Genomic DNA, 25780 nt, shown 5'->3' on the forward strand with positions numbered 1-25780 from the left:
TTTTATTTTATTTTATTTTATTTTTTACATATAGTATGTTAAAAAGGCCTATATTTTTATACTTCAAATGCTCTAAATTAATAAAAGTAGTAATTATCCTGTTTTATTTTTTTTTTTTAATTTTCAAAATGCTGAGGAGAGCACCTCATGGTAGAAATACCCCTTTGTAGTAAAGAACAGCTATCATCTAGAAAGTGCGGATATTTTTGTTGACTTTAGCTACTGATTTATTTTCTTGCCTGAGACCCTAAAGAAGTTGCCATGTCCCGAGACAGACAAGACTTTGGGAAGGACATTCTCAGGGGAGATGATTAGGAGTTGGATTTTGGAGATACTAGAGCAACTGGAGATACAAGCTAGAGTTCAGAGGAGAAGTCTAAGCTGGTGGTGATATGAACTTGGGAGTCATTCATGTACTGATGGTTTTAAAAGCCATGTAATCAAATGGGATCACAAAGGAAGAGAGTGCCGGTAAAGAGGGAAACTCCAAGGAACACCCTGTGAGCCCTGCTGGTAGTGGCGGAGAGGGGAGGGCAGGATGCTAGCCCAGGAGACTGAGGAAGATCTGCTAGTGAATAGAGGGGAAAACCAAAAGAGAGTCTACCCTATGAACCAAATGAATAAAGTATTCAAAGAAGGAAGGAATGATAAACTATATCAACTTTCTCTCTTTGGATCCCAAGATTTCCATTTTACTGCATTTTGCAGCAATCAGTGAGTAGTAAGGAATGAGAGATGGGAACCATCCCTAATTTTTGAGAGATTGGAAAAACAATGGGGATTTTCAAAAGTGTAATCATACTACAACAAAAACAGACCACAGCAACAGAAAAACCCTAGAAGGGTTGTCTCTAGGGACACGATATAATGTCAGCTTCTGTGAGTTGGACATTGGACTAGTTAGCCTCCTCCCTCAGTCTATAACCTTTAGATACATAATTTTTAAAATGGGATTAAAAATACTTGTATGTCTCATGGGGCCATTGTGGAAGCAGGATATCATAGTTCCTTCTATATGCTCCCCACTATTTCCTTGTTGGCATTCTAGACTATACAAGTAAAGAAATGCAGAAGGATTTTTATGTGAATTTTTTATGCATCAGCAATTTTGTTAATGCTGTTTTCAAACTATGTGATTTGTCCACTAAATTCACAAATAATTGTACTTTTCTACTCTGTGCCAGGCACTATGAAGGGCACTGAGGATTCATAGGGAGATGAGATATTCCTGCCTTCAAGGAGGTTAGAATCTAAGGAAGTAAATAGAGTGATTGATGTTTAGGACATACAGTAGACCACCAGTGCCATTAATCCTTGTGAAATAATTTAGGGATGGTCTCATCATTCCAAAAGCCTACTTACTTTTCACTGAAGAGATGCTGTAGGGGTAAAGCCTGAGAATGAGCTCTCTCACCCATGTCTGCATATATTTAGTAGGTGGTTTGTTTCCTAACATAGTGTCTGATGTTCAAGATGAGTGTCTAGGACACATCTTCCTCTTTAAAGCAATGAATAAATGGTTATGGATTTTCCTCTGCAGTAATATCTGCACTTAAATGTGGACCATGAAATCTGCTGGACTGCGCTCCGTCCCATGCGCTCTTTGCTCACGAGCTTCTTGGTATCAGTGATGTGCCCATCTAACTATAGGGCTGTCATCAGCTGCCTAATGATCTACCGTAAATAGAGCTGTCAGCCATTTTGTTTTGTCCCAAAGAGTTCTCTGCAAATGACCCAGGGAGAAGAGGGAGAGCCAAGGTGCCCCCAGCCATCAACACAGACTCCAAACAAGGTTGTCATGACCCTTGGACCAGGAGCCAAGGGTATAAGAAAGAAACAGTAGAGATAGAATAGGCAAGCTCCATTCATTTTCAAATTCAAGGTTCTTTAGCTAGAGGAGTATAGAAAGAAACTTACTTTGTCAGAGATGACCTGTGATAACATGAAATTTAAGCAAAGAGAGCCAAAGGCTGTATATCCTTGTTCAGGGACAATCACTCAACACCACCACAGACTGAATCTATGACAGGAATAGCTGGCGCTTATGAACTGCATAGCTTGGAAGGATGCTGACATATGATATACCTTGGATTTTAATCATTCTTCCCCCTAAGTTACAAGTTTGGGGATGACGTACACTCCTTCCAGTGTTAAGTCATGGAGCACAGAAAAATTTTATTTTATTTGAATTTTAGGTCTCTGGCTATTCTCTATGGCATCGTGCTCTGTGATGTGGTTACTTGTCAACATTGTATGGCCATGTGAGAGGGCTGGTGGCTGGGAGTTACCTATTTTTATCAACAGGATCACCACGGGCCTTAGAGTCAGGGATAGGTGAATTCAGACCTGTTACTAAGGTCAGTTTCTTGGGAGACTGTTGGGCATTATGGTAAATAGGACAGCCTCCTGATTCAGATAATCCTAAGGTTCAAGGTCAAAATCTATTATTTACATGCTGTGTGGTATTAGGCAAATTAATTATCCTCTCTGTGCTTTAATATCTTTATCTACAAATGGAATATTAGTATCTTCTTTACAGGATGGTTGTAAGGACTTAACTGAGATGCTGTGACGTGGTGGCACCTAATGACTGCTCCTTAAATATTCACTTCTTAAAATTGCCAGATTCCTCTGATCTTTGGTTTCCTCATTCTTAAAATGGTCGTGTTGTTGTTAATAATCTAGGGGGAAATCTCAGCAGTGTGTCTGGTATGGAATGAATAGTTGATATTTTTATCAATAGAAAAGTGACCTTTTCTGGAATAATTATTGTTACATGGGTGAGAGTAGAGAAATCTTTTCTAAATCTGATTCCATATCTTGATCAGTCAACATGTTTTTACCAAACACATTATGTTCCCAGCCTATATGGGGAAACAGTTTTCTTGCTTTTATAATTTAGATTACAAGGTAAAAAACACATACATTGAATAAATCATAACTGGATGTATATTGTGCATAAGGCACTATGCTAGCAAGTATCCTGATAGATATAAATATGAACCAGACATGGACCTTGCCTTCAAGGGGTTCAGAGCCAGCTGTGAGAGAGATGGGAGAGAAAGCATGCATGCATACTGCCTGGATTGGGTACCAGACTCTACCCATCACCACCATGAGACCATAGGCAAGTTACTTGACTACCCTGTGTAGGGCTCCTCATTTGTGACATGCCGGTGAAAACAGTACCTACACCATAGTGTTGGTGTGAAGTAAGCTTTTTTACTCATAAAGCACAGTGTCAGTCATACAGTCCGATATCAGTAAATGTTAGCCATTTCAAAATATAGAGTCGGGGATAACCGTGCATGTAAACAAACATAAGGCAAGAGTATGGTGATATTGCTATGGAAATTTGGATGGAGGAGAGATTACTTAGACTTCATAAAAGAATGTGGCATTTAAGCTAAACTTGGGAGAATAGGCAATATATGAACGTGGAAAAATGGCAAATCAGGGCAGCTTTAGAGTTAGTGATTGTAAGAATATGAGGGTAGACAGGTGAAGGAACTCTACAGGGAAGAAGTTGGGGGAAAAAGGTCAGAAAGTGAAGGTCCTCATATGCTGGCTCAAGGAGTTCGTATTTGCTATGTGGACAGTGGAGAGAGAGAGCCATTACAGATTTTCAACAGACAAATGGTAAGGTCAGAGCTATGCCTCTAGAAATAGATCAGAGGAAGAATGCTCTGAGTTGTCTTCATCTCTAGACCTCCAGTCTGTCCTTTCTCTGGCCCATTTGCTGTAGGACAGACAGGAGGGAAGACTCAGACAGGAGGTGGTGATATTTGGGCCTGGGTTGCCAAGAGGTTGTATGTGTCACTAACAAACATGGACAACATAAAAGGATGCGTAGGCTGGAAATGTACCTTTTGGTTCATTGGGACATGTCGGTTTGCAGTGTTGAGCATGAGTATTTGGATAAAGTCGGGGATAAGTGGAGGTTTGGAACCTTAGAGTGCCACCAGGTTGGAGATACAGATGGTCCAACTACTAATCAGAATAAAACTGGAAGCCTGAAGAATGGATGGGATTGCTAAGCAAAGATGATGAGGACCAGTCCTTAGGTGATCCCTATGTGAAGGAATGCCAGGAGAAAGTGGACATAGGAAGGTTCCATCAGAAAGACAGGAGAACACAGTTGATTAAAGGAACAGAAGAGTTTCAAGGAGGAGAACTTCAGGGATGCTGGACAAGACTTACTTGAGATATGGGAAGGCAGTAGGAATGGAGGAGAGATGAGGGTGGAGACAGAGAAAAGAACTTACCTGCGAGGGAAGCGAGCAGAGACCTTTTGACATAGTGAGTGGAAAACCAGAGATGCTTATGTGATCTTTGGTATTTTGGGGGGACTTAAGACAGGTGCACCCCTCATCCTTAAGTTGAGAGGCTAGGTCTAAAAAGTCTTTTCATTACTGATTATTATGCCCTCTGACCTAACCTTTCTTTCCTCTTTATTTTATCTCTTTGTCTTATAGATGGCGGGGGAGGTGATTTGATCGTGACTGAGTTGAATCTGTTGTGAGTTCTACAAAGAGGGGAGATTTTATGATCTTGTTCCAGTCAAACCAGAGTTCAAACAAGCCAAAAATGTATTACTGGAGAAAGAATCCCATAAGTTGATAGTAGAACAAAACCCCAGAGTTGTGTTACTTTCTCTATCAAAAAATCCTTTCTCTTCCTGGTGAAGAGGAAGAGAAGGCAGGGCTCTCTAGAAATTGGGAATCGGAAGTTTTGGTGAGGGAAAGCAAGAACAATGAACATAAGAGAACGAGAAAGCAAGAAAGAGAGGCTTGGGTTCATACAGCCAGATAGTCTGGTTCGGAGTAAGATAGTCTAGTTCTGGATTTTAGAATAGGAACTGTTGTAGGTTTTGACAAGGAGTGTTAGGCATAGCGTGTTACTGAAACTGTGCAAGTAATTAGGTCAAGGTGTTCACTTGGAAGAGATTATCCACGTGAACCTTGAAATTAGTCGATATGATGGCTCAGGTGGCAGGGAGAAAGGCCAGGAGCTGGCCTTTCAGACATCAGCTCCACTACTCCAGTATTAACCGATCTTGTCTTCTAAAACTAGGTATGCTCTGCAGTATCCTGGCAGAATGCTTTGTCATTGGATGGTAGTCAAAAATGTGTATTGAATTCATACAAAAATGATCAGACTTTGTGATGGTCGTTAAGAATCAGATAAAGGTGGGAGAATTAAGTAGGATGTTGATAGATGACTTGAGAAGATGTGGAGATTGGCTGTCACATACCTCGAAATTGAAGAGTTTTGGACCTGAGTAGGAGAGCGATTATCTGAATTTGGCATTGAGGGATGGGAGGGGAGTTACAAGAAGATGGAAGAATTTGCAGCCTCCAGTGAGTGACAGGGAGTTCCTTGGAAACGGTACCTTCTGTAAATACCCAGATTTGATTTAAAGCAAAGGGACAAAGGGAGAGAGGTAATGGGAGAAGAGAATGTACATTGGTACAGGAAGGAGTCAACTAGGGAGGGCTGGTAACTGGAGGGGCTGTGTTCTGTGTTTAGAAGATGTGATGTGATGGGTTGAATTAACTTGTGGTTCTGAATGAAACTTGGGTGCAAAGAAGACAGTGTCGGGTACTCAAAGGCTCAGGATGTTGGTCTGATGGAGGTTTGTGGAGAATGGTAGGTGTCGCCTGGAATGAAGGCAGGTACAAGCCAGGTCAGCACGGAGCGTCCGGTTCCAGACAGCATGTGGGAAAAAGGGAAAGCTTTGGGACAACAGTAAACTTGGCTTAGAGCCCCACACCCATTTGTGTGGCACGCAGAGTGCGGACCTAGGAAAATGTTTGTGCCAAGTGCTCCTCAGCAGACAGCTGTTGAGCCAGGGCAAGGTTTTTTATTGCATTAGCTGACTGGCAGCCTAGCTTATGAGGATGTGAGTTATACAACGGGGAAGTTTCAGAAGACAGAGAGGCAGCTAATGCCAAGTCAAGCTAAGGTGGTTTGGGCACGTTGGAGTGGAAAGGGCATGGGAAATAAGGTCATGCAGAGACGTACCTTCAACTCAAGTCGAAGAGAAAATTCTGTTGGCTTTTACCAGCTCATGAAAAGTCTAGTCCTTAACACACACCTGTGATTTCTAAATGACTATTGTTTGCTTGGCAAATGGTATGTAGGTGGGAGATATTTAAATATTTCTCAGTAGGGGGTCCTCTCGACATTTGGGACAGAAAAATTAGGTGTTTTAAGGACTGCTTCTTGAAGTACAGACCACGTAAGTCTCATGACCCATTTTGCAATGCACATAGTGTCCCTCAGTGATTTTGACAATTAAGAGTACTCCCTTGTTGCCTGTGCCCTTGGGGAGGATGTGATCACCTCCTCCCCCGAGGATCTGTGGGAGACTCCTGCTGGGGGAAAACTTGTTTCTCTTTAGAGATTTCACGGAATCCACATTCTGAGAGTAGTGCCATCCTGGAGTTCTGTTCTGCTTCAATTCAAGTGAAGACCATGAATTCTGACTGCACTCTAAGCGGAGGCTTTTTATTAGTGAATCAATTTAATGTGAACAGTGACATTCCAGTGCCAGTAGAAGTGTGAAACTTTTTTCCCCTCCATATTCTTTTCATATGTCTGTGATTTGTGGCTTCTTATAGTTTCCTATAGCTTCTGACCAATCTCTGGGCACCAGCAGTCCTCTTTTGTGGGATCTCTTACTATTCGATCTCTTTATCTTCCCATCAGGTAGAAGGATTTTATTTTTCCACATGACTATGCACATCGCAGACCCCTTTTCAGAAAAGCTGTTTCTGTTTAATCTGACTGTCCAATACACTGGGACAAACACTAAAATCGGGGGACACGGGGGTGAGACCAGGCAACTGGAGAGCAGTTGCTAAGGAGGAAGCTTCAAGTGGCCTTCCTCTGGTTACTCCTTTAACATAACCACACCTGCAAATATTTTGATGTTTGCAATCCAACATTGAGTGGTGGGAGAGAGTGGGGACATAGACTAACAGATTGGAGAAACTGTAAGGAAAATGATTTCCTCTCAGCCTCGGTCAGGACTGTGTGAGAGGTGAGCATGTTAGTGTAAACAGAGGTTGGCCTCATTTCTAGACCATCAACAAGAGGGATGCCATCCAAACAAGGCCTCTGAAATTTCAGCAGGGTTGCTTCTGAGAGTGATGCATAGGAGGGAGGTCCCCTCCTTAAGGAATTCAGAGTGGCTCCTCTACTTGACCTTCAGCTCCTCCCTCCAATCTCAAGCTCCAAGGCTTCTCTTGAGCTTCCTTTCCCATATGTCTGAAACCCATTTCCTGTCACCCTCCATAGCTTCCTTCTGTCATCTCTGGCAAATGTGTTACCCACTACATGGGCCCCCCTCCCCCAACAACATGTCTCTTGCTTCCTCCAAGCCTCACACACGACGGACTTGCCCTGCACGAACCCCACCTCCGTCTGATCTCTGCTGTTGTCTCTGTTCCCCCTCAGTCTCATCTCAATTTTCTGTTCTTATTATGTATTTGGAGATGGCTTAGATTTACTTTCATGTCCACTCACGTGTTGGAATTGGCTGCTCAGCCGGATTGTGTGCATTTCCTACACCTCAGAAGCGAGGCTCGTGCTCTAGATGTGTGGGGTACATGCGTTCCACGTACATGTACCGGCACCCACTGACCCCACCCCAGAGTTCAGAGTACTCAGGGAGGTGTTCAGTACTGCCATATGTTCTCCTTTTCTGTATCATGTTCAAAAGTATGTGCCTCTCGGTGTACGTGATGATGATATAGCAGGGTGATTTGGGGACCTGGTTCCACATGGGAAGGCAGCCCCCCATTCACTTGCACGTATGTCTCTGTTCTGCCGGCAGGAGGATGAAGTGGTTCTCCAGTGCATCGCAAACATTCACAAGGAGCAGAGGAAGTTCTGCCTGGCAGCCGAGGGCCTGGGAAACCGCCTGTGCTTCCTGGAACCCACTTCAGAAGCCAAGGTAGGATTGATCGCCTGCCCTGCACCTTCTCCCTTGACCTCCCAGGCAGTCATTTAGGGGAAGGAGCTGCAGGGAGAGGAGGTTGAGAGTGATGAGGAAGAAGGTAGAAAGAAAGGACGCATTTGTTTTTCAGATGGGAAGCAGATCGGAAGTGAAATGTGACTCTCCCCAGCCCAGGAACAGTAGGAATCCAGAGCAGCGAAGAATTAGTGGTGCCTTGTCTGTCTGTGTTCCCCAAGACACCAGTGATGCTTTGAGGTCACTGTCACAGAAGAGGTTCTTTTCATATTCCCAGAACACCTTTTTGTGTTGTTAATTCCTAAAGGTCCTCAGTGCGGGTTCTATACTCTCAGCTGTCATTTATGGCTACCAGGACTCCCAGGTGCTTGGGCCTGAGCTTCACAGGAAGCCCACTGCTCTCAGTTCAGACTGCGCTGAGCTCCTGCGATCGTTACCCCTGCCTGCCCACTGTGACCTGGGGGCAGAGAGGAGTGTTTGCTCTAGTCCCTGCCTGCGTGGTGGCATGTAATGTCATGTCTCTTCAGCCAAACCTTTTCTTCCTCCAGTTTCAGACTGTCTGTACTTTTCGTGATCTGTCAAGTGTATCCGTGTGCTCGGCGAGATCACCATACTTGGCGGTCCTGGCCAGACCTTTTGATCGGTCAGGGTTCTCCAGAGAAACAGAACCAGTGGGATCTCTCCCTTTCTCTCGATGGGTGGGTGGATGGGGGAGATGATGGATTTAAGATATTGCCTCACGCAATTATTGGGTCTGGTAAGTCTAAAATCTATACGTCAAGTCAGTAGGGTAGAAACTCAGGGAGAAGTTGATGCTGTCTTGAGGCAGAATATCTCTTCTCCAGGAAACCTCGGTTTTTATTTTTAAAGCCTTTAAAAGATGGCGTGAGGCCCACCCACATGATCAAGGGTCATCACCTTAACTTGAAGTCAACTGATTATAGATGTTAATCACATCTATCAAATACCTTCACATCAAAACCTGGATTGGTGTTTGGTTAAATAACAGAGTACTGTGGTCTAGCCAAGCTGACATACAGCTAACCATCTTACCCTCCTCACAGAGCCATTTTTTTAAAACAGAAAATGGTTACTATATTTTCCAGTAGGCCCACCGGATTAGCATGCTGTTTCTCCACATGAACATCTACAACACAGACATGCATGGTGTGGCTGAACACCAGATGTGCACTGTGAAGGCAGCATGTCCCAGAAGCCCCTGTGCTCTCCATCACTGTTTTGCCCTCCCAGGGAGGTCACCAATCCCTGAGTTCAAACATCGATCAGTGACATGTGTGACCAGTGCCAAAAGGACAGAGTCCCATTAAAATAAGTGGCAGAGAGAAAAGGAAGATGTTTTTATCTTTTTTAAAGGCCTTAGACTTGATTTCCCTGAGGTCTTTTCTCATTTGCTTTTGTCCTTAGCTAGATATTTTTCTTTTCATTCCCAGCCATCTGGGATAATAGGAAGATGACTAGATTAGAAGTCAAGAAGTTAATCCTCAACCACTAGCTAGTCATGTGACTATGGGAAAGTCACTCAACCTTGCTTTCCGTTTCCTCATCTGCCAGATGAGGTACATCCTGGTGCAGTGGAAAGAGCATTGGCCTAAACTGAAAACCAGTGGTCTCATTTTCTAGTCATCCACTGAGTGGGTCATGGGGCAGTGGTTTGGGGCACAGGTTCTGGAGCCAGACTGTCAGAGTTGGAGTCCTGTCTCTCACCACATACCAGGTAAGCCGGGATCTTGGCCAAGGTACTTGACCTTTCTGTGCTTAGTTTCTGCACCTGCTTAATGAGAATTTAATAGTAACTATCAAAAGAGGTTTTTCTTAGGATTAAATGAGTTAATACCTAAGAAGTGCATAGCACACTCTCTATAACTATTGAGTCCTCATTGACTATTATGATTGAACCTTGTCTAAACCAGATGAAAAACTATATATCCTAACCCGAGAATATTTTGTATCGCCCAGGAATAAAAATAACCCATACCACGCATAAATGCATTTGAGGATGAGAAAATGTCCTTCCTAACACCCACTTGACTAAGTGACCTTATTTTAATTTTTCGTTTTAAATTTAAAACAAGGTAATAAGACTGAAAAAGAGATGTAATATATCATAACTTACTCATCTTGTCACAACTATTTTCATTTGTTTTTCATTCAGCCTCTGTTCACATGCCACCTGTATGTTTTCAGAGTTGTACTCAGAGTTGACGTGTAAGCATTCTGCTTTTTTTTTCCTTTAACATTTTAGCCAGTTCCATAAAGCTATGTGGTCTCCATGGTTAAAAAAAAAAAAAAAAGTATGTGGTTTTGTTAGTTTTCTTGCTTTTTAGAGTAAATATCCAGGAGAAAAATTAATGGTGGTAGGAGGATGAACAGTATTAAACTACTTTCCCTAAAGGGTATACCAGTTGTCACAGTTGACATGCCCACTATCATAGCATGAATATGTGTCTCTTGTATATACAGTATGAGGAAACTGCATCGTGAGTGCTTCTCAAAAAAACAGGGTCGAGTTCATGGAAAGGATAAAGTCTTTAGAACTTCATGTCACTATTCCTGGGAGGTGCCTGCTGGCCGCCATTTTCTGTGGTTTCAGTCTTTCCCACAGTCAGCTACAGCTGTGCACACTGCTTCTGACCTGTCCCCTCCCTTTTCAACAAATATTTCCTCTGATTCTCTACTATCCACTTTCACAACCACCTTTGCTATTCTTAGGTTCTCAGAAGCTAACATAGGTGGTGCAGTGAAATGAGAAGGTGTATTCCCAAGCCTGGCACTGAGCAGGAGGCACACACCTCAAACAGCACTCTTTTCACCAGCTACAGAGCCACCAGTGACCTTGGCATTCCCAGTCAAGGGTATTTCAAGCTAGGTGAGCCACAGAGAGATAAAATTGAGATAAATTCTAAGGAGAAGATACACCTCTAAGAAAGAAGAGATGAGATAAGGTTCTCAAAAGGTATTCTTAATGTACAAGCCCTATGAAAAGGAGGTCACATTGAAACAAGGGGTGAGAGAGTAGAAGAATGGGAAGCAAAAGTACACCAACACTTGCTGTAGACATGGAGACTGTTGAACACTTGGGAGAGCGCTTGTGACTTTCTGTTTGCCGTGGCCCACTCCTCTTTGAAGGTCTCTTGAAACTGCAAATGTCAACAGATGGAAGCGCTGTTAATCCACTTCCCTTTCAAAGATGCACAGCTCCAGGAATTAAAAGGTGTCCTCCCTGTTTTTCAAGAAAGGTTTCAGAATTATAACCAGAAACCAGGAAACATGGAAAGGAAATGTTGCTTCTTTATTTGATCAGTAACAGCAAATGCTTATTGAGTGCTATTTTTAAGTGGAAAACGTATTCCCAGGAATTTACTACTTTTCCTCTCATCCATATTATCTATTTTGTATCTACAGCATTAGCTGGGGAAAGGGGATCTTACTTGGTTTAACTTAACATCCAAACTCATAAAACTCACACACTGCTTGGCACCAGTATGTGCATTAGGGCAGGAACCACTGCTTGCCTGCTGGGAAGTGTCAGGCACTCCTGTGGGAATCCTTGCTGCTGAATCCCCCACCCAAGATGAGGCCAAGTGCAAAGACATGAGGTCCACATCAGGCAGATATGAGAGTTACCATGGCTCACAAGCCTCATGGACCACAGGAGCCAGTGTTTCTTGTAACAACTCCACAGGCATGGCTTTTGGGAGCCCCACAAAGGACCCCACCTCCCAGCTATAAGTCTTTACACTTGGGGAATTGCAAAGATATAGCTTCCTACATCGGGTAATGGTGTCTTCCCAGTACAGACACAGGCTGCCAGTCAGGGATCATTTTCACTGTAAGCAATGTTCCCTAGTGACGTAATTCACGTATCAGTTTTACCAGGTTGTCCAAGAACAAAACTGGACAGTTAACTGAAGGTCAAATTCTCATGCATAAGGAAAAAACAATTTAATAAGCTTTATCCCATAGTATTCTTCATTGATGGCAGTTACTTCATGACTGTGGCCTTGTCGGATGTGTCTGGAACCCCAACACCTTTCCAAATCCTCCCTTCGACCTTCCTTAAATATATAGGTCGTCAAAAAATAAGAAGAATGTGAGCACTTTTTGGTTAAGATCGATTTGAACACACCAAGCTTTGTTTCACTGGTTTTAATGAGGATGAAACACAAATTGCTGAGGGGAAACTTACCCTAGTGCCTTTTAATTTTTTTTTTTTTTTTTTTTTTTTTTTTTTTTTTTAGAGAGTGAGCAGGGGAGGGGAAGAGGGGGAGAGAGAATCTTAAGCAGGCTTCACGCCCAGTGGGGCTCAAGCTCACAACCATTAGATCATGACCTGAGCCTAAATCAATAGTCCCATGCTTAACCAACTGAGCCACCCAGGTGCCCCACCCTAGTGCCCTCTCAAAGTCAGTGACCTAGCCAAAGTCTTCAGACACTCCGTGTCTCAGAATGAAGTTGTGCCTCTCTGTTGGGTAACAATGGCCTCTCTTACCATGGTTTATTCAAAATGAAAAATCCAATTTCAAATCCAATTTTCAAACTGAAAATTTCCAGGGGAAATTTTAAGCCTATTGTTTCCCACCCCCTCTTTTGAAAAGGAAGAATAGTCTGCTCTGGTTTCTGCAAAGTTGGATAGGCTCTAAAGACCCAGGATTAAACATCTGTGATTGTGCAAACATCATTATGTAGATGGCATAAATGAAGAGAGAATTCTAGGCTAAAAATAGTTTATTTTCTACTATTTTTATTATCTTTAGCTCAGAATAGATTTACTGTTTACTTCTAAACAACTAAGCCTGTGCAAATTTGCAGAGAGTGAGGCTCACCCTGAGGTTGTACACTTTTCTTTGAACTTCTGATTGATATTTTAGAGGGTAGTATTCTCTATGGACTTAAGATCTTATGAAAAGCCAAACTATTACAAAACATGCTTTAAAAACTTTGTTATGTAATAGAGACTTATAGGTGAAAGATGTGATCTTTTTGTTTGACATTTATCAGGCATCATGTGCTATATGCCATGTACTACAATGGGTGCTTACATGCTCTCATTTAATTTTTATATCCCTATGGAGCAAATATTGATTTCATTTATGGAGAGGAAAGATACAAGAATTTAGACAAAGTTACGTAAATTCCTGAAGATGATTCATTCTAAACTTGAATCACTACTTCTGTAGTACTCAGCAATAAAGAATATCACAGATCCAACTTAAGGATAAAGAAGCCATATTTCTCCATGTGGTTAGATTTTAAGACTACCTGGGCAGATCTCCATACCCCCTCCCACAACCTTCATGCATCTGTCCTCTGAATGCCTGACATTCCAAAGTTAGAAATACGTATTTTGTTTAAATCAAATAGGAACTATTAAAATGCAAATGTTCTGAGAGAGCACATGAAGCAATATTAGATTTCTAGAGGTATTTAGTTTTTTAGTATAAATGGCATAATCAGATATTTTCTTGAAATTAAGTTGTTGGAGGAATAAAGCAGATGACTGAGTGCCTCTGTATTGGGATATAAGGCATAGAAACACTGAATGTGGGATCGAACATCTACAGCATTGAATTGCAATTGTTTACCTCCCCTCCACCAGGCTCTTAGCACTGAAGATTGTGGTTAAGACAGTGGTTAAGAAATATGACCTTGGACCATGGAGAAAGATTGCCTGGGCTGGTAATTCAGGCTCCACCGCTTAACAGCTGTCTGACTATGGTTCAATGAGTTTACCTTAACCTGCCTCAGTTTCCTCTGCTTGAAAACTGTAATCATCTCATAGGATTGTTATGAGGATTCAGTTACATGGGTTCCCAATTGTAAGGTACTTATAACAGTGCCTGACATACCCCCAAGTGCTTTTTAGGCAATAGCTTTTATTATCCCAAGTATAGATTCAGACATAAATTAGGTCCCCAAGAAGTATTGTTTGACTGAATTAAGTTACCCACATATTGAATTACTTAAATATTTCTTTTATTTTTATTTTAATTCCAGTATAGTGAACATACAGTATTGTATTTGTTCTAGGTGTACAATATAGTGATTTCGACAAGTCTATAAATTACTCGGTGCCCATCATAAGTGTACTCTTAATCTCCTTTACCCTCCGCCCCCCGTAACTATCAATTTGTTGTCTATAGTTAAGAGTCTGCTTTTGGTTTGTTTTTTTAACTTCTTAAACTCCACATATGAGTGAAATCATATGTTATTTGTCTTTCTCTGACTGACTTATTTAATTTAGCATTATACTCTTTAGCTCTATCCACATTGTTGCAAATGGCCAAGATTTCATTTTGTGTGTATGTGGATAATAAACCTTTGTATATAAATACCACAGTGTCTTTACCCATTCATCTATTGATGAACACTTGGGCTGCTTCCATAACTGGCTATTGTAAATAAGGCTGCAGTAAACATAGGGGTGCACATAGCTTTTCGAATGAGTGTTATCATTTTCTTTGGGTAAACACCCAGTAGTGGAATTGCTGGATCATATGGTGCTTCTATTTTTAATTTTTTGAGGAGCCTCCATACTGTTCTCCACAGTAACTGTACCAATTTACATTCCTGCCAACAGTGCATAAGTGTTCCTTTTTCTCCACATCCTCCTAACACTTGTTGTTTCTTCTTGTGTTTTTGATTTTAGCCATTCTGACAGGTGTGAGTTCTATAGCATGGTTTTGATTTGCATCTCCCTGCTGATGAGTTATGTTGAACATTTTTTCATATGTCTGTTGGCCATCTGTATGCCTTCAGAGAAATGTCTGTTCATGGCTTCTGCCCATTTTTACTGCATTGGGTGTTTTGGTATTGAGTTGTTGAAGTTCTTTATTTTTGGATAGTAACCCTTTACTGAATATGTCATTTGCAAACAACTTCTCCCATTCAGTAGGTTATCTTTTAATTTCATTGTTTGCTCTGCTGTGCAGAAGCTTTTTATTTTGATGTAGTTCCAATAGTTTATTTTTGCTTTGGTTTCCCTTGCCACAGGAGGCTTATCTAGAAAAATGTTGCTACAGCTGATGTCAGAAAAGTTACTGCCTGTGTTCTCTTCTAGGATTTTTATGGTTTCAGGTCTCACATTTAGGTTTTTAATCCATTTTGAGTTTACTTTTGTGTATAGCATGAGAATAAATATTTCAAAGGCCTGGATTTGAGGATCAGCAGGACATTTATGACCATTAAAGTGAAATATTAATGAGAGAGTGAGTAAGTGAGATGAAAAGGATTAAGTAATGAGTGGTTAGTTTTTAAAATAAAATACGGTGAATCAGTGAGATGTAGATTTTTATTGTTATTGACTTCTAATTTAATTCTGATATGATCAAAAAACATATTCTGTAGATTTCAATTCTTAGAAATTTATTAGGACTGTTTTATGGCCTAGCATATGGTCTATCTTAATATTCTATGTGTTGTACTTTCAACAAGTGTGCTGGATAGTGTTTTATGAATGTTAAGATGGTTGACCATGGTGTTCAAATCTTCTGTATCCTTACTGAGTTGTATTTATAAGTTCTACCAATTACTGAGATAGAGGTGTTAAAAGCTATGAGAATTTGTCTATGTCTCCCTTTAGTTCTGTCAGTTTTGTTTCGTATATTTTAAAGCTCTCTTAGGTGTGTGTGTGTGTGTGTATGATTTTAATTTTCTTGGTGAAATGATCATTTGTCATTATCAAATGTTCCTGTTTATCCTTTATCTAATTGTATACTTTGATATTAACATAGTCATAAGCTTTCTTATACTTACTGTTTATATGATCTATCTTTTTGTTTTCAATTCTTTTATGTCTTTATATCTTTATATTTGAGGCATGTCCCTTATAAATAGCATATAGTTAATATGCTGCTCCTCCCCCTTTCTGCAATCTCTGCTGTTTTATTGGAGTGTTCAGTTCACTTACATTTATTGGAATAATTGATAGTGTTGGGATTTGGTCTACCATCTTACTATTTGTTTCCTTTTGTCTTTTGTGTTTTTTATTCTTTTCATCTTTTTATGCCTTATTTAGGATAAATCAAATATTTTTGTTATCCTATTTTGTCTCCTCTCGGCTTTTTAGCTCTACTTCTATGGATTATTTTTTAGTCATTACTTTAAGGATTACAATATAAGTCCTCAGCTTCTTGGAGTCTCTTTTGATTAATATTATTCCACTTAACTTTTATCCTTTGTGCTATTATTGTCATGCGTTTTATTTTTACAAGTTACATAATATGCACTACTTTATTTTTGTTTCAAAGAGTCAGTTGTCTCTTAAGGAAATTAAGGAAAGGAAAAAATAGTATTTTATATACTCCTATATTTACCATTTTCAGTGCTTTTTTTTTTTTTTTTTTTCAGTCTTCTAGATCCAAATTCCCTTCTGGTAGCATTTTCCTGAAGCCTGAGGAATGTCCTTTATCATTTCTTGTAGTACAGGTCTGCTGATGACAAACTCTCTTCAGCTTTTTTTCACTGACAATGTCTTTATTTTGTCCCTATTTCTGAAGGATATTTTTCTCTGTGAAATCCTGGTTTGATTTTTTTTTCTTTTATCACTAGTAAAGATGGTGTTTTACTGTCTTCCAATCTCCTTTGATTTTTAAATGAAAAGTTAGCTATTCTTCTTAGGATTCCTCCATTTGTAGTAAGTTTTTTTTTTTTTCTGGCAGGTTTTAATAATTTTATCTTTGATTTTAAGCGTGTTGAATTCAAAAGCACTGTAAGACATCCAAGAAGAAATAGGCATCTGACTATATAAAACAGAAGTTCAGAAAAGAAGCTGGGATTAATCTTCACAAAAATCCAGAGCATCTTTGTTTTTCAGTTTGAATGGTTACGTATGAGGGTAGTTTTCTTTGCATTTGTCCTGCCTGGGTTTTGCTAACCTTGATAGATCTTTTGGTGGTGGTTTTATTTGTTTTTAATAATATTTGGAAATTTGGGGGGCATTCCTTCTTAAAATGTTTTTTCTGCCACATTTACTCTTTCTGGAATATTCCAATTATTTATAAATTAAACTGTTTCATGTTGTTCCATAGGTCACTAAAATGGCTGGTTTCCAACTATTTTCCTCCCTGTGCTTCACTCTGAATATTTCCTACTGTCTTTATTTTAACTGATACTCTTATTTAATAAAAATGTCCCATTGACTCCCTCCAGTGAATTTTTTTCAGATAATGTATATTTTAATTATAAAATTTCTCTTCATTCATTTCTAAGTTTTAACATAGTAACCTAAAATTCTCTTCTTCCATTGTTTCCGGTTTTTCCCTATAAATTAATGTATTTCTAATAGTTATTTTAAATACTAGACTACTAATGCCAATATCTGGGTTCTCTGTGGGTCTATTCCTACTAACTGAGCTTTCTCTTGATTAGGAGTCACATTTTCCTATTTATTTTGATGTCTAGTAATTTTATTCTAAAGATTGTAGATGCCATTTTGTAGTTGTTACCATTTGTATTCTTCCCCTGAAGAATACTGCATTTTATTCTAGCAGACAGTTAAATTACTGGTGGAGTTCCTTGATATTGTAGAGGCTTAGTCTATTTTGGTTTTGCTTTTAGTTCTAGAATATAGCCTTTGGTCTTGAGATGTAGCCCTTCTGGGTTTTCATGAAAATCCTGGAGTGTTTCCTAACCCCTTCTAAGTAGCAAGACTTGAACACCAAATTCTGAACTTTAAAACTGGGTAGCTGCTGAAACCTTCACCCATTTTTAGCATTCCAGCTGTTGCCTTCCCTTGGATACTTGAAATGCTGCCCTGTACAGTTGAGTTGGCCAAAAATCTGTATGCTGGTTTTGGGTTTTCATCTATAGCAGTTATGTTCTTTCCAGCATTCTTCTTGTCAATTTCTTTATATTCTGAGAGCCCAAACTCGGGCCTCTGGCTCCATAGCAGCTTTTTTTCCTGGGATCTGTCCCCCATGAAACCTATGAACAGGGGAGTACTCGCAGGGGAAAATTTAATGAAATGTGGATATCACTTAATGGGCTTTCCATCTTTCAAGAGTCCTATTCCTTCCAGCTTTAGGTTGCTCTCCAGTGCCTTTAAGCAATTTTTTAAAATTTTTGTTCAGAATTTATAATAGCTATTGTTAGGAGGGTTATTCTGCTTCTCCACTCTTACCTGAACCAGAACCTCATCATTTAGTGTTCACTACTCTTTGAGCAGTTGAATGTTAAAAAGAAGAAGAGAAAATAGTGTTAAAGCAGAATCTAGGATCGAGGGGTGTTTCCACACTGAGAAACACAAGCATGTTTCTAGTCAAAGAAGCAGGTGGCTCTAGAGAAAGAGACTGAGGTTGCAAAAGATGGAGAAGAGATGGCACTATTGGTGAGGGGGTTAAATTGAGTGTAGCTTTGGTATATGCAAAAGAAAAGAGGAGGCAAGGGGATTTTGAAGTAGCAAGGACAGGAGATGAATGTGAAGGGGTCTCTTGTTAGACAAAAACATGAACTTATAAGGGCTGATAAAATTGAATTCAGGCTAACAGAATGCATAGGATGACTAAAGAATCAAGGTGGGAATAGTCAAGTGTCACTCCAGAGTTACTGGCTTTAGCTGCTTGTAGATGGCATGTTATTTAGTGAAAGGAATTTATGTGAAAAGGAATAAGTTAGGACAGAGGGTGGTGGTGGAGCTTATGAACTAAGGTTTGGACATGTTGAATTCAAAGGGCCAGTAAGAGACACAAAAAATTTTGATAGGCATCTGGACACATGGATCAGGACTTCAGAAGGGAGGTTCGGATGGAGATATTATTTAAAAGATACTGGCTTAAGGGGTGCCTGGGTGGCTCAGTCAGTTAAATGTCCAATTTCGGCTCAGGTCATGATCTTGCGGTTTGTGGGTTTGAGCCCCATATCAGGATCTGTGCTGAAAGCTCAGACCCTGGAGTCTACTTCAGATTCTGTGTCTCCCTCTCTCTATGCCACTTCTTTGCTCACACTCTATCTGTCTCTCTCTCTCTCTCTCTCAAAAATAAGCATTAAAAAAAAAAAAGAGAGATACTGGCCTATGGCTAGTAAACCAAGCTATAACAGTGAGTGGAAATTAGGTGGATTAAGAAGTGGGAAGGCCCAGAAAGTGTCAATATTTAAAAGTGAGTAGAGAAAGAGTAACATCACATAGAATGAGAAGGAGCATCCTGTGAGCTCAGTGGAAAAACAGGCATATGTGATGTCTGTGCCACAGAAAACACTTGCACAGTGTCAAGAAAGGGGCATAGTCAATAGGGTAGAACGCCACCTGGAGGTCAAGTAATATAAGGATGGAATGTGTCCATGAGATGTGACCTGGAGGCCAGCAGCAGTCTCTGTGAGAGTTCTTTCAATGTAGTGATGAAGGCAGAAGCCAATTTAGAGGAAATGAAGAGTAAGATGGAAATTAGAAAACAAAGGCAGCTCATGCAGATTATCTCTAAAAGAGAGATAGTGATAGCTGGAGAGGGTTGGAGGATGGAGGGAGTTTTGTAATGGGAAAGACATAAGCGTGTATGAACTTCAGTGGAGAAGGAGGAGGGGATACAGGGGAGGGAGGGGTTGGTCTGCTGTGAAAATTGCTCATATAGTGGAAAAGGCTGGTGTTAAGGACAGAGGAGGAACTCACTTTGAAGTAAAGGAAGAACTGTGCCATTAAATAGGAAGGAAGAAGGCAGGGATGAGAGTAGATTTGTAGATTTTATGCATTTGGAAAGTGAGCTGCCTGGAGATGAGCGGAGGATTGCTGAGCAGTGTGTGGGCCCAGCATTGGGGGGCCAGTTGAAGTTGGTGACCATGAATTTTTGTTGCTATCGATATTCGTTATATGTCCTCTTCCGCAGTCCTTAGCAGTCCCAGCACAGGCATGAAAAAAGAGGAGAGTTAATTCAGCCAGGGTCAAAGTGTTGCAGGTAAGTGTGATAAATGACAAAGGGATAAGAGAGTCTGGGAGGCTAGCCAATGAAATCTTGGAATTTAAGCTGAATGGTAGTGAAAAGAAATAAGAAGTAAAGACCGTAATGAGAGCAGCTGAGTGAATAAGAAACCACACTGGAAGATAAATGCTATGTTAGAGGTTTCAGAGCAGAGTGGTTTGGTTGAAAACATGATTCCTGTGTCTGACCATGAGACAGGAATTCAGTGCCTGAATTAGAGTATAGAAGATCATTGGTAAGAAGGAAGCAAAATAACTGAGAGGCCATAATAGATGATAGATTATTCATATAATACATTAGTTTTCTATGGCTGCTGTAGCAAATTACCACACAATAGGTGGTGTGAAATAACAGAATTTATTCCCTTTAGCTCTGGAGGCTCAAATCTGAAGTCAGGTTTTGGCAGAGCCATAAGCCCTCCAAAGCCTCTGTGGGAGCGTCCCTCTTTGCCCATTCCAGTTTCTGGTAGCCCCATGTATTCTGTGGTTGATAACCACATAACCCAAATTTCTACCTTCATCTTCACATGGTCCTTTTCTCTGTGTATCTGTCTTCACATGGTATTTTCCTCTTCCTTATAAAGACATCAGTCATACTGGATTGGGTCTCACCCTACTGACCTCATCTTATTTTGATTACATCTTCCAAGACCCTAATTCCAAATATAGTCATATTCACAGGTGCTAGGGGTTATGTCTTCGTATATTTTGAGAGGACACAATTCAACAAATAAAAATGTCAATGTTCAAATTACCAGTAGTAGGAATGAAAAGGGGCCAGAGATTTCAGTGAAGGGCAGGTCCAGGAAATACACAAACACCAGTGAGGGAGGGAGTGGAGGATGATGTTACCAGGAGTAGGAAGCTTAAAGAAGAGTAAGTTCTCTTCTTCTTAAGTTCTTTAAGAAGAGTAATGATCTAGAGATAGTCCTGGTGGGAAAGGACACAGAGCCTACCTCTTAATCTTCGGTCACCTGAGGTATGAGAGAATGAGCATCCTGTAATCGGGAAGTCTCCAAGGGAAGTGGTGTCTTTTGGGAGTAGCTGGGTTTCATGTATCCAGGCAGTATTCAGAGAGAAGGCAGAGGATGAATGATGGAACATGTTGATTGCGGAGTACACTTTCTAGAAGAGAGAAAGGGCTGAGTGAGGCGATTGGAGGGGTGAGAGCATTAAGGAAATGATCATACAGAAGAAGAAAACTAACACAGAAGAGAATTTACACTGTGGCAGTTGTCCAAGAAAACAAAGGTGACAGCCTTTGTGGGCTTAGCCTACAGTCTTCTGGAGGATGGTGACCATTCAGTGGCATGTAGGAAATGGAGGCTGGATACTCATTCTGTTAGATGAGACCTTCTTTTTCTCTTAGCTGTCAGAGGATCTGTTTTCATGGCCAAGCCTTGCTGTCTAACATGTGCAGGTGAACAGAATCAGTAGGAGTATTCTGTACAGTCATGCCTATGTGGTGAGCTGGCCCTCGGGTGGGGTCCTGGTGGGGAGCAGGGTAGGCTCTCTGCATTGGGTGGCTACTCTACATCAGGTTATTGCTGACATTGGGCCAGGCACTATTATTTTTTTGTGCAGGGAGGAAAACAAATTTCATTTCACATTGGGCCATCCATGAATTCACCCAGTTGAAGGGTTAGGCTATAGGCCTAACTATGATCAGATTCTGAAAAACATGGCTCCAGTTCTTCTCAATTAGCAGCTAAACTATTTTCTTTGAGGAAGTTTTATTCTTATTTCTGTATCCACGTGGAGCCTCGTGCTCTGCTATTTCTCAACGTTTATTTATTTTTGGGACAGAGAGAGACAGAGCATGAACGGGGGAGGGGCAGAGAGAGAGGGAGACACAGAATCGGAAACAGGCTCCAGGCTCTGAGCCATCAGCCCAGAGCCTGACGCGGGGCTCGAACTCCCGGACCGCGAGATCGTGACCTGGCTGAAGTCGGACGCTTAACCGACTGCGCCACCCAGGCGCCCCTGCTATTTCTAACTGTCAAGAGATGAGAAGGGAAACAGATATCCAAAGAAATAGCATTAAAGTCCAATGTAACACAGGTCAGGTTTATTAATGCATTTGTCATTTGTTGCTCTGAGGACCTCGTTAAAAAGGAAAAAAAAAAAAAAAGTCCAATCTTTTAACCCCAAGATCTTTCCTCATCTATATTGTTCACCTTCCCACTTGAGTTATTAATACTGTTGTGATAACTGCTTGTGGAAAAACAAGTCCCCTCTTTTTATTTAAAGACAGTCTGTACCTTAGTGGTGGGAATCTTCACAAAAAAAAATTTATTCAGTGTGTAAAGTGGCACCATAGCTCTACTGTTCATTTGTCATTTACTTGTTCACAGTAGGCAAATGGCCCCAGGTGAATTAAGAGTAGGTATTAGTCATACCCAGGCACCTCTGCAGTACTTAGTACTTTGCTCTTCAGACCTAATAGCTGCGATTTTGATCTAGATTAGCAGTATTTTTCTTCCTGCATCAACTCCTGAACTTACTAATTATATCACAAAGACTCGCTTTTTTCCCACCTGTGATTATAGTATCTCTTTTTCATTCATTGCTTCTATATGGAAGAAACATGATGCATTGCATTTGTGTTAGAACTTGAATCTTAAGAACCCAAGCCATGTCTATGTATCATTTTTATTTCCCATGGGTGTTTTAAAACTTGAGGATAAAACTTAAGTCATGATTATGACCTTTTGTGTAATCTTTTGAAGTTATGGACATCTTTATAGTTCACAGATTGAACCATTTCTAAAGAACACTGGATGGCGATTTGAGAGAAGTGGTTTTGTTCTCTCTCCAGCGTGCTGTAAGATGTTAAACAAGATAACCTCTCAGGTCTGATTTTTGACCATCCTATGAGGAGACGTTTGTAAAGGAAATGTTTAAATTTGTTTTAGAAGTTAAGATTTCCAGGCATTTAAGTTGACAACTTCTCCTTTTCAACAATTTGTGCAACAAGTTTATTCTTTAAAGTTTCATTCTAAATTTTTAACAGTGACCGTAAACAAACGAGAGGAATGGAAAAAATTGTATGAATCCTTTGCAAACAACATTTTGTTGGTTATTTTCCTGACATGCAACAAATAGGTGACTTTAAATAATTAAAACACACTGGAGAGTGAGCGTATTTTTGTTCTTCCATGTTTTCTTCAGGGAAGGAGTACAAAGTGTCTCTAATTCAGCCATTCCAGGATTTAGCTGCTTTCTCTGTTAAGATGTTTTCAAATAATTTTCTTTCTTTTTTGCTTAAACTCAACTGAGCTTTATCCAAAACCTTTAGAAGATGCAAACAGCTGGTGTAATAAAGCTGTTTGTAAGCCTCTCTCAAACAGTTGGGTTTTTTGTTTGTTTGTTTGTTTTAGCTATGGAGTGGTTGACAAAAACTCTTTGACCTAATGATCCATTTCTTATTGAAGCACTTTCATCAAGGATTTTTGCCCCAAGCCCTACTTGAGCACTTCAGTCTATATCCTAAGATATTTCTACTTCACAACAGAAGAGATTTTCATCTCTTTGTGGTGGATCAGGTTTACTCCTGCCTCAGAGTGCAGAGCGGGGAATAATCTCTAGCCCACCTCTTTCATCCCAGGAGCGGTCACTGGAGGCTGAAATTTGGATGCAATCTGGGTCCAAACCATTTCACTCCTTTTACCTAAACATGGGGAGGGTTTTTAGAAATTAATGAAAGCTCTGAAACTGAGTCAACAAAGAAGCCTTAGTGTTATCTATCATTCAAGAAAACCTCTAGTAAACAGCTAAAGATGAATTTTGGTGACAAATAAGCCAAGAAAGATGAGAACTTTTTGATGTGCATGAGAAGGTTTCCGCAGCCTCCTCTGATCACTGTGTAAGCTGAAAACTAAGCGCTGTGGTTTTGCTCACTACCTGGCTTCCCAAGTGAGTTATGTCAAGAATGTTTTATCTTCAAAGATGATAACCCTGGCCAGCATCCAGGGGGGTTGGCACAGACCTCACCCAGAAGGGCAATGCTTCTCAAACTTGAATGAGCATAGTCTTCCATCCCCATCCTTGTCTTGGGTAGGGCCAGAAATTCTGCTTTTATTTTTCTTAACTTCTGTATGATTCTTAGGCAAGTGGTCCTCAGACTACACTTTCAGAAATAGTGCCAGTCGCAGTCATCAACGTTTAACTAAGTGATGGTAAAGTAGCTAGCCAGCTTAGTGTGTAGATGTCATCACAAAATGAAGCAAATCCATGCCCTTGGTTTCATTGGCATCACATTCAAACTTCCCTACAGCCTGCTATGGAAAGTTCCCAATTGCTATAGTAAGGAATGAACTTACTTCTTTCCCAAAGTGTACAAATTTAATAGGATGCCAAACATGACTTTCATCTCCATCTTACTCATTGAGAACATAAGGACAAATGCCCCTGGAGAGCAACTGGATAATTTGAAGCATTTATCTTCATAGGGTCTTGACAGGCCTTGCTTAGGTCACCGTGAGCCAAGACTTTGCTTTCTGAGGTGTGTCATTGCTCCATCAGTTTCTATCAATGTGTTCATTGTCTCTAGTGGAGCCAAGTTAACTCAACCATTATGTAATGGAGGTAACTCCTGATTTTCCAGTAGGGAAGGGGAAAGGAAAGGCCATAATCTTCCCTGGAACACCTATTCCTCATCCTCATCATTGATGATGAATCTTAGTAACCTGGGTTAGTTACTGGGCAGAGCTGAGAGGAAGGGAACTCAAGTGATGGCACAGTCACGTGACCTTGAATGGGTGAGCAGAGGCAGTTGTGGACATGGTATTTCCTGGCCAGCTTTACTAGGTGCTGAGTGATGGGTTGGGCTCAGGCAGAAAGAGACCAAGTCTCTTAATGGTTTCTTTGTGTTGATCAGAGCTGGTTCATGCCCTGAGTGAAAGGGGTTAGTGACTTAAGTGAGGGAACCTTTGGAGAGAATGAGATCCAATAGATCTTCACAGATCAGTAGCATTTTGTGATTGTCCAACTCAAGCTTCCTGGTAGGAAGGACATTATTGAAGAAGACCTAACCCAAGGAGGTAATAGGCCTCTCTACCACCTCTCTAGTGAAGTAATGCTTAGTTTTATTTTTTTTTTATCCCTGTGACTTATTCCTTAACTGGAAGGCTGCATCTGCCATTTTGTCCATCTCTCAACACTGCCTCCCGACCCCTTTGGCAACTATCCATTCTCTGTATTTACAGTCTGTCTTGTTTGTTTTTAGATTTGACATATAAGTGAAATCATATGGTTTTTTGTCTTTCTTTGTCTTATTTCACAATAAGACATAATACCGTGATACCCTCTAGGTCCATACATATTGTCGCAAATGGCATGATCTTATTCCTTTTTATGGCTGAGTAATAGTCTGTGTGTGTGTGTGTGTGTGTGTGTGTGTGTGTGTGTGTGTGTCTGTGTCACATATTCTTTATCCATCATCTGTCATTGAACACTTAGGCTGCTTCTATATCTTGACTGTTGTAAATAATGCTACAATAAACATAGGGGTACACGTATCATTTTGGATTAGTTTTTGTTTGTTTGTTTGTTTTCTTTGGGTAAATACCCAGTAGCGGAATTGCTGGATCATATAGTAGTTCTGTTTTAAATTTTTTTGAGGAGCCTGCATACGATTTTCCACAGTAGCTGCACCAATTTACATTGCAACCAAGAGTGCATAAGGGTTCCTTGTTCTCCAAATCCTTGCCAACGTTTACTTTTTATCTTTTGATTCTAGCTATTCTGAGAGGTGTAAGGTGATCGCTCATTGTGGTTTTGGTTTGTATTTCCCTGATGATTAATGATGTTGAGCATCTTTTCATGTATCTTGCCATTTGTATGTTGTCTTTGGAAAATTTTCTATTCACATTTTC

The 25780-nt window shown here is 40.5% G+C and overlaps 1 protein-coding gene across 1 annotated transcript in view; it reads left to right on the plus strand.

The window, feature by feature from the left end:
* Positions 1 to 7819: 7819 nt before the first annotated feature.
* RYR3 (ryanodine receptor 3) overlaps positions 7820 to 25780 on the plus strand; it is a 357957-nt gene continuing 339996 nt past the window's right edge. Inside the window, 1 exon segment of the mRNA XM_032593518.1 lies at positions 7820 to 7960. Coding sequence (XP_032449409.1) covers positions 7820 to 7960 — 141 coding nt within the window.

The sequence above is a fragment of the Lynx canadensis genome, chromosome B3, assembly GCF_007474595.2.
Source record: "Lynx canadensis isolate LIC74 chromosome B3, mLynCan4.pri.v2, whole genome shotgun sequence".
NCBI lineage: Eukaryota > Metazoa > Chordata > Mammalia > Carnivora > Felidae > Lynx > Lynx canadensis.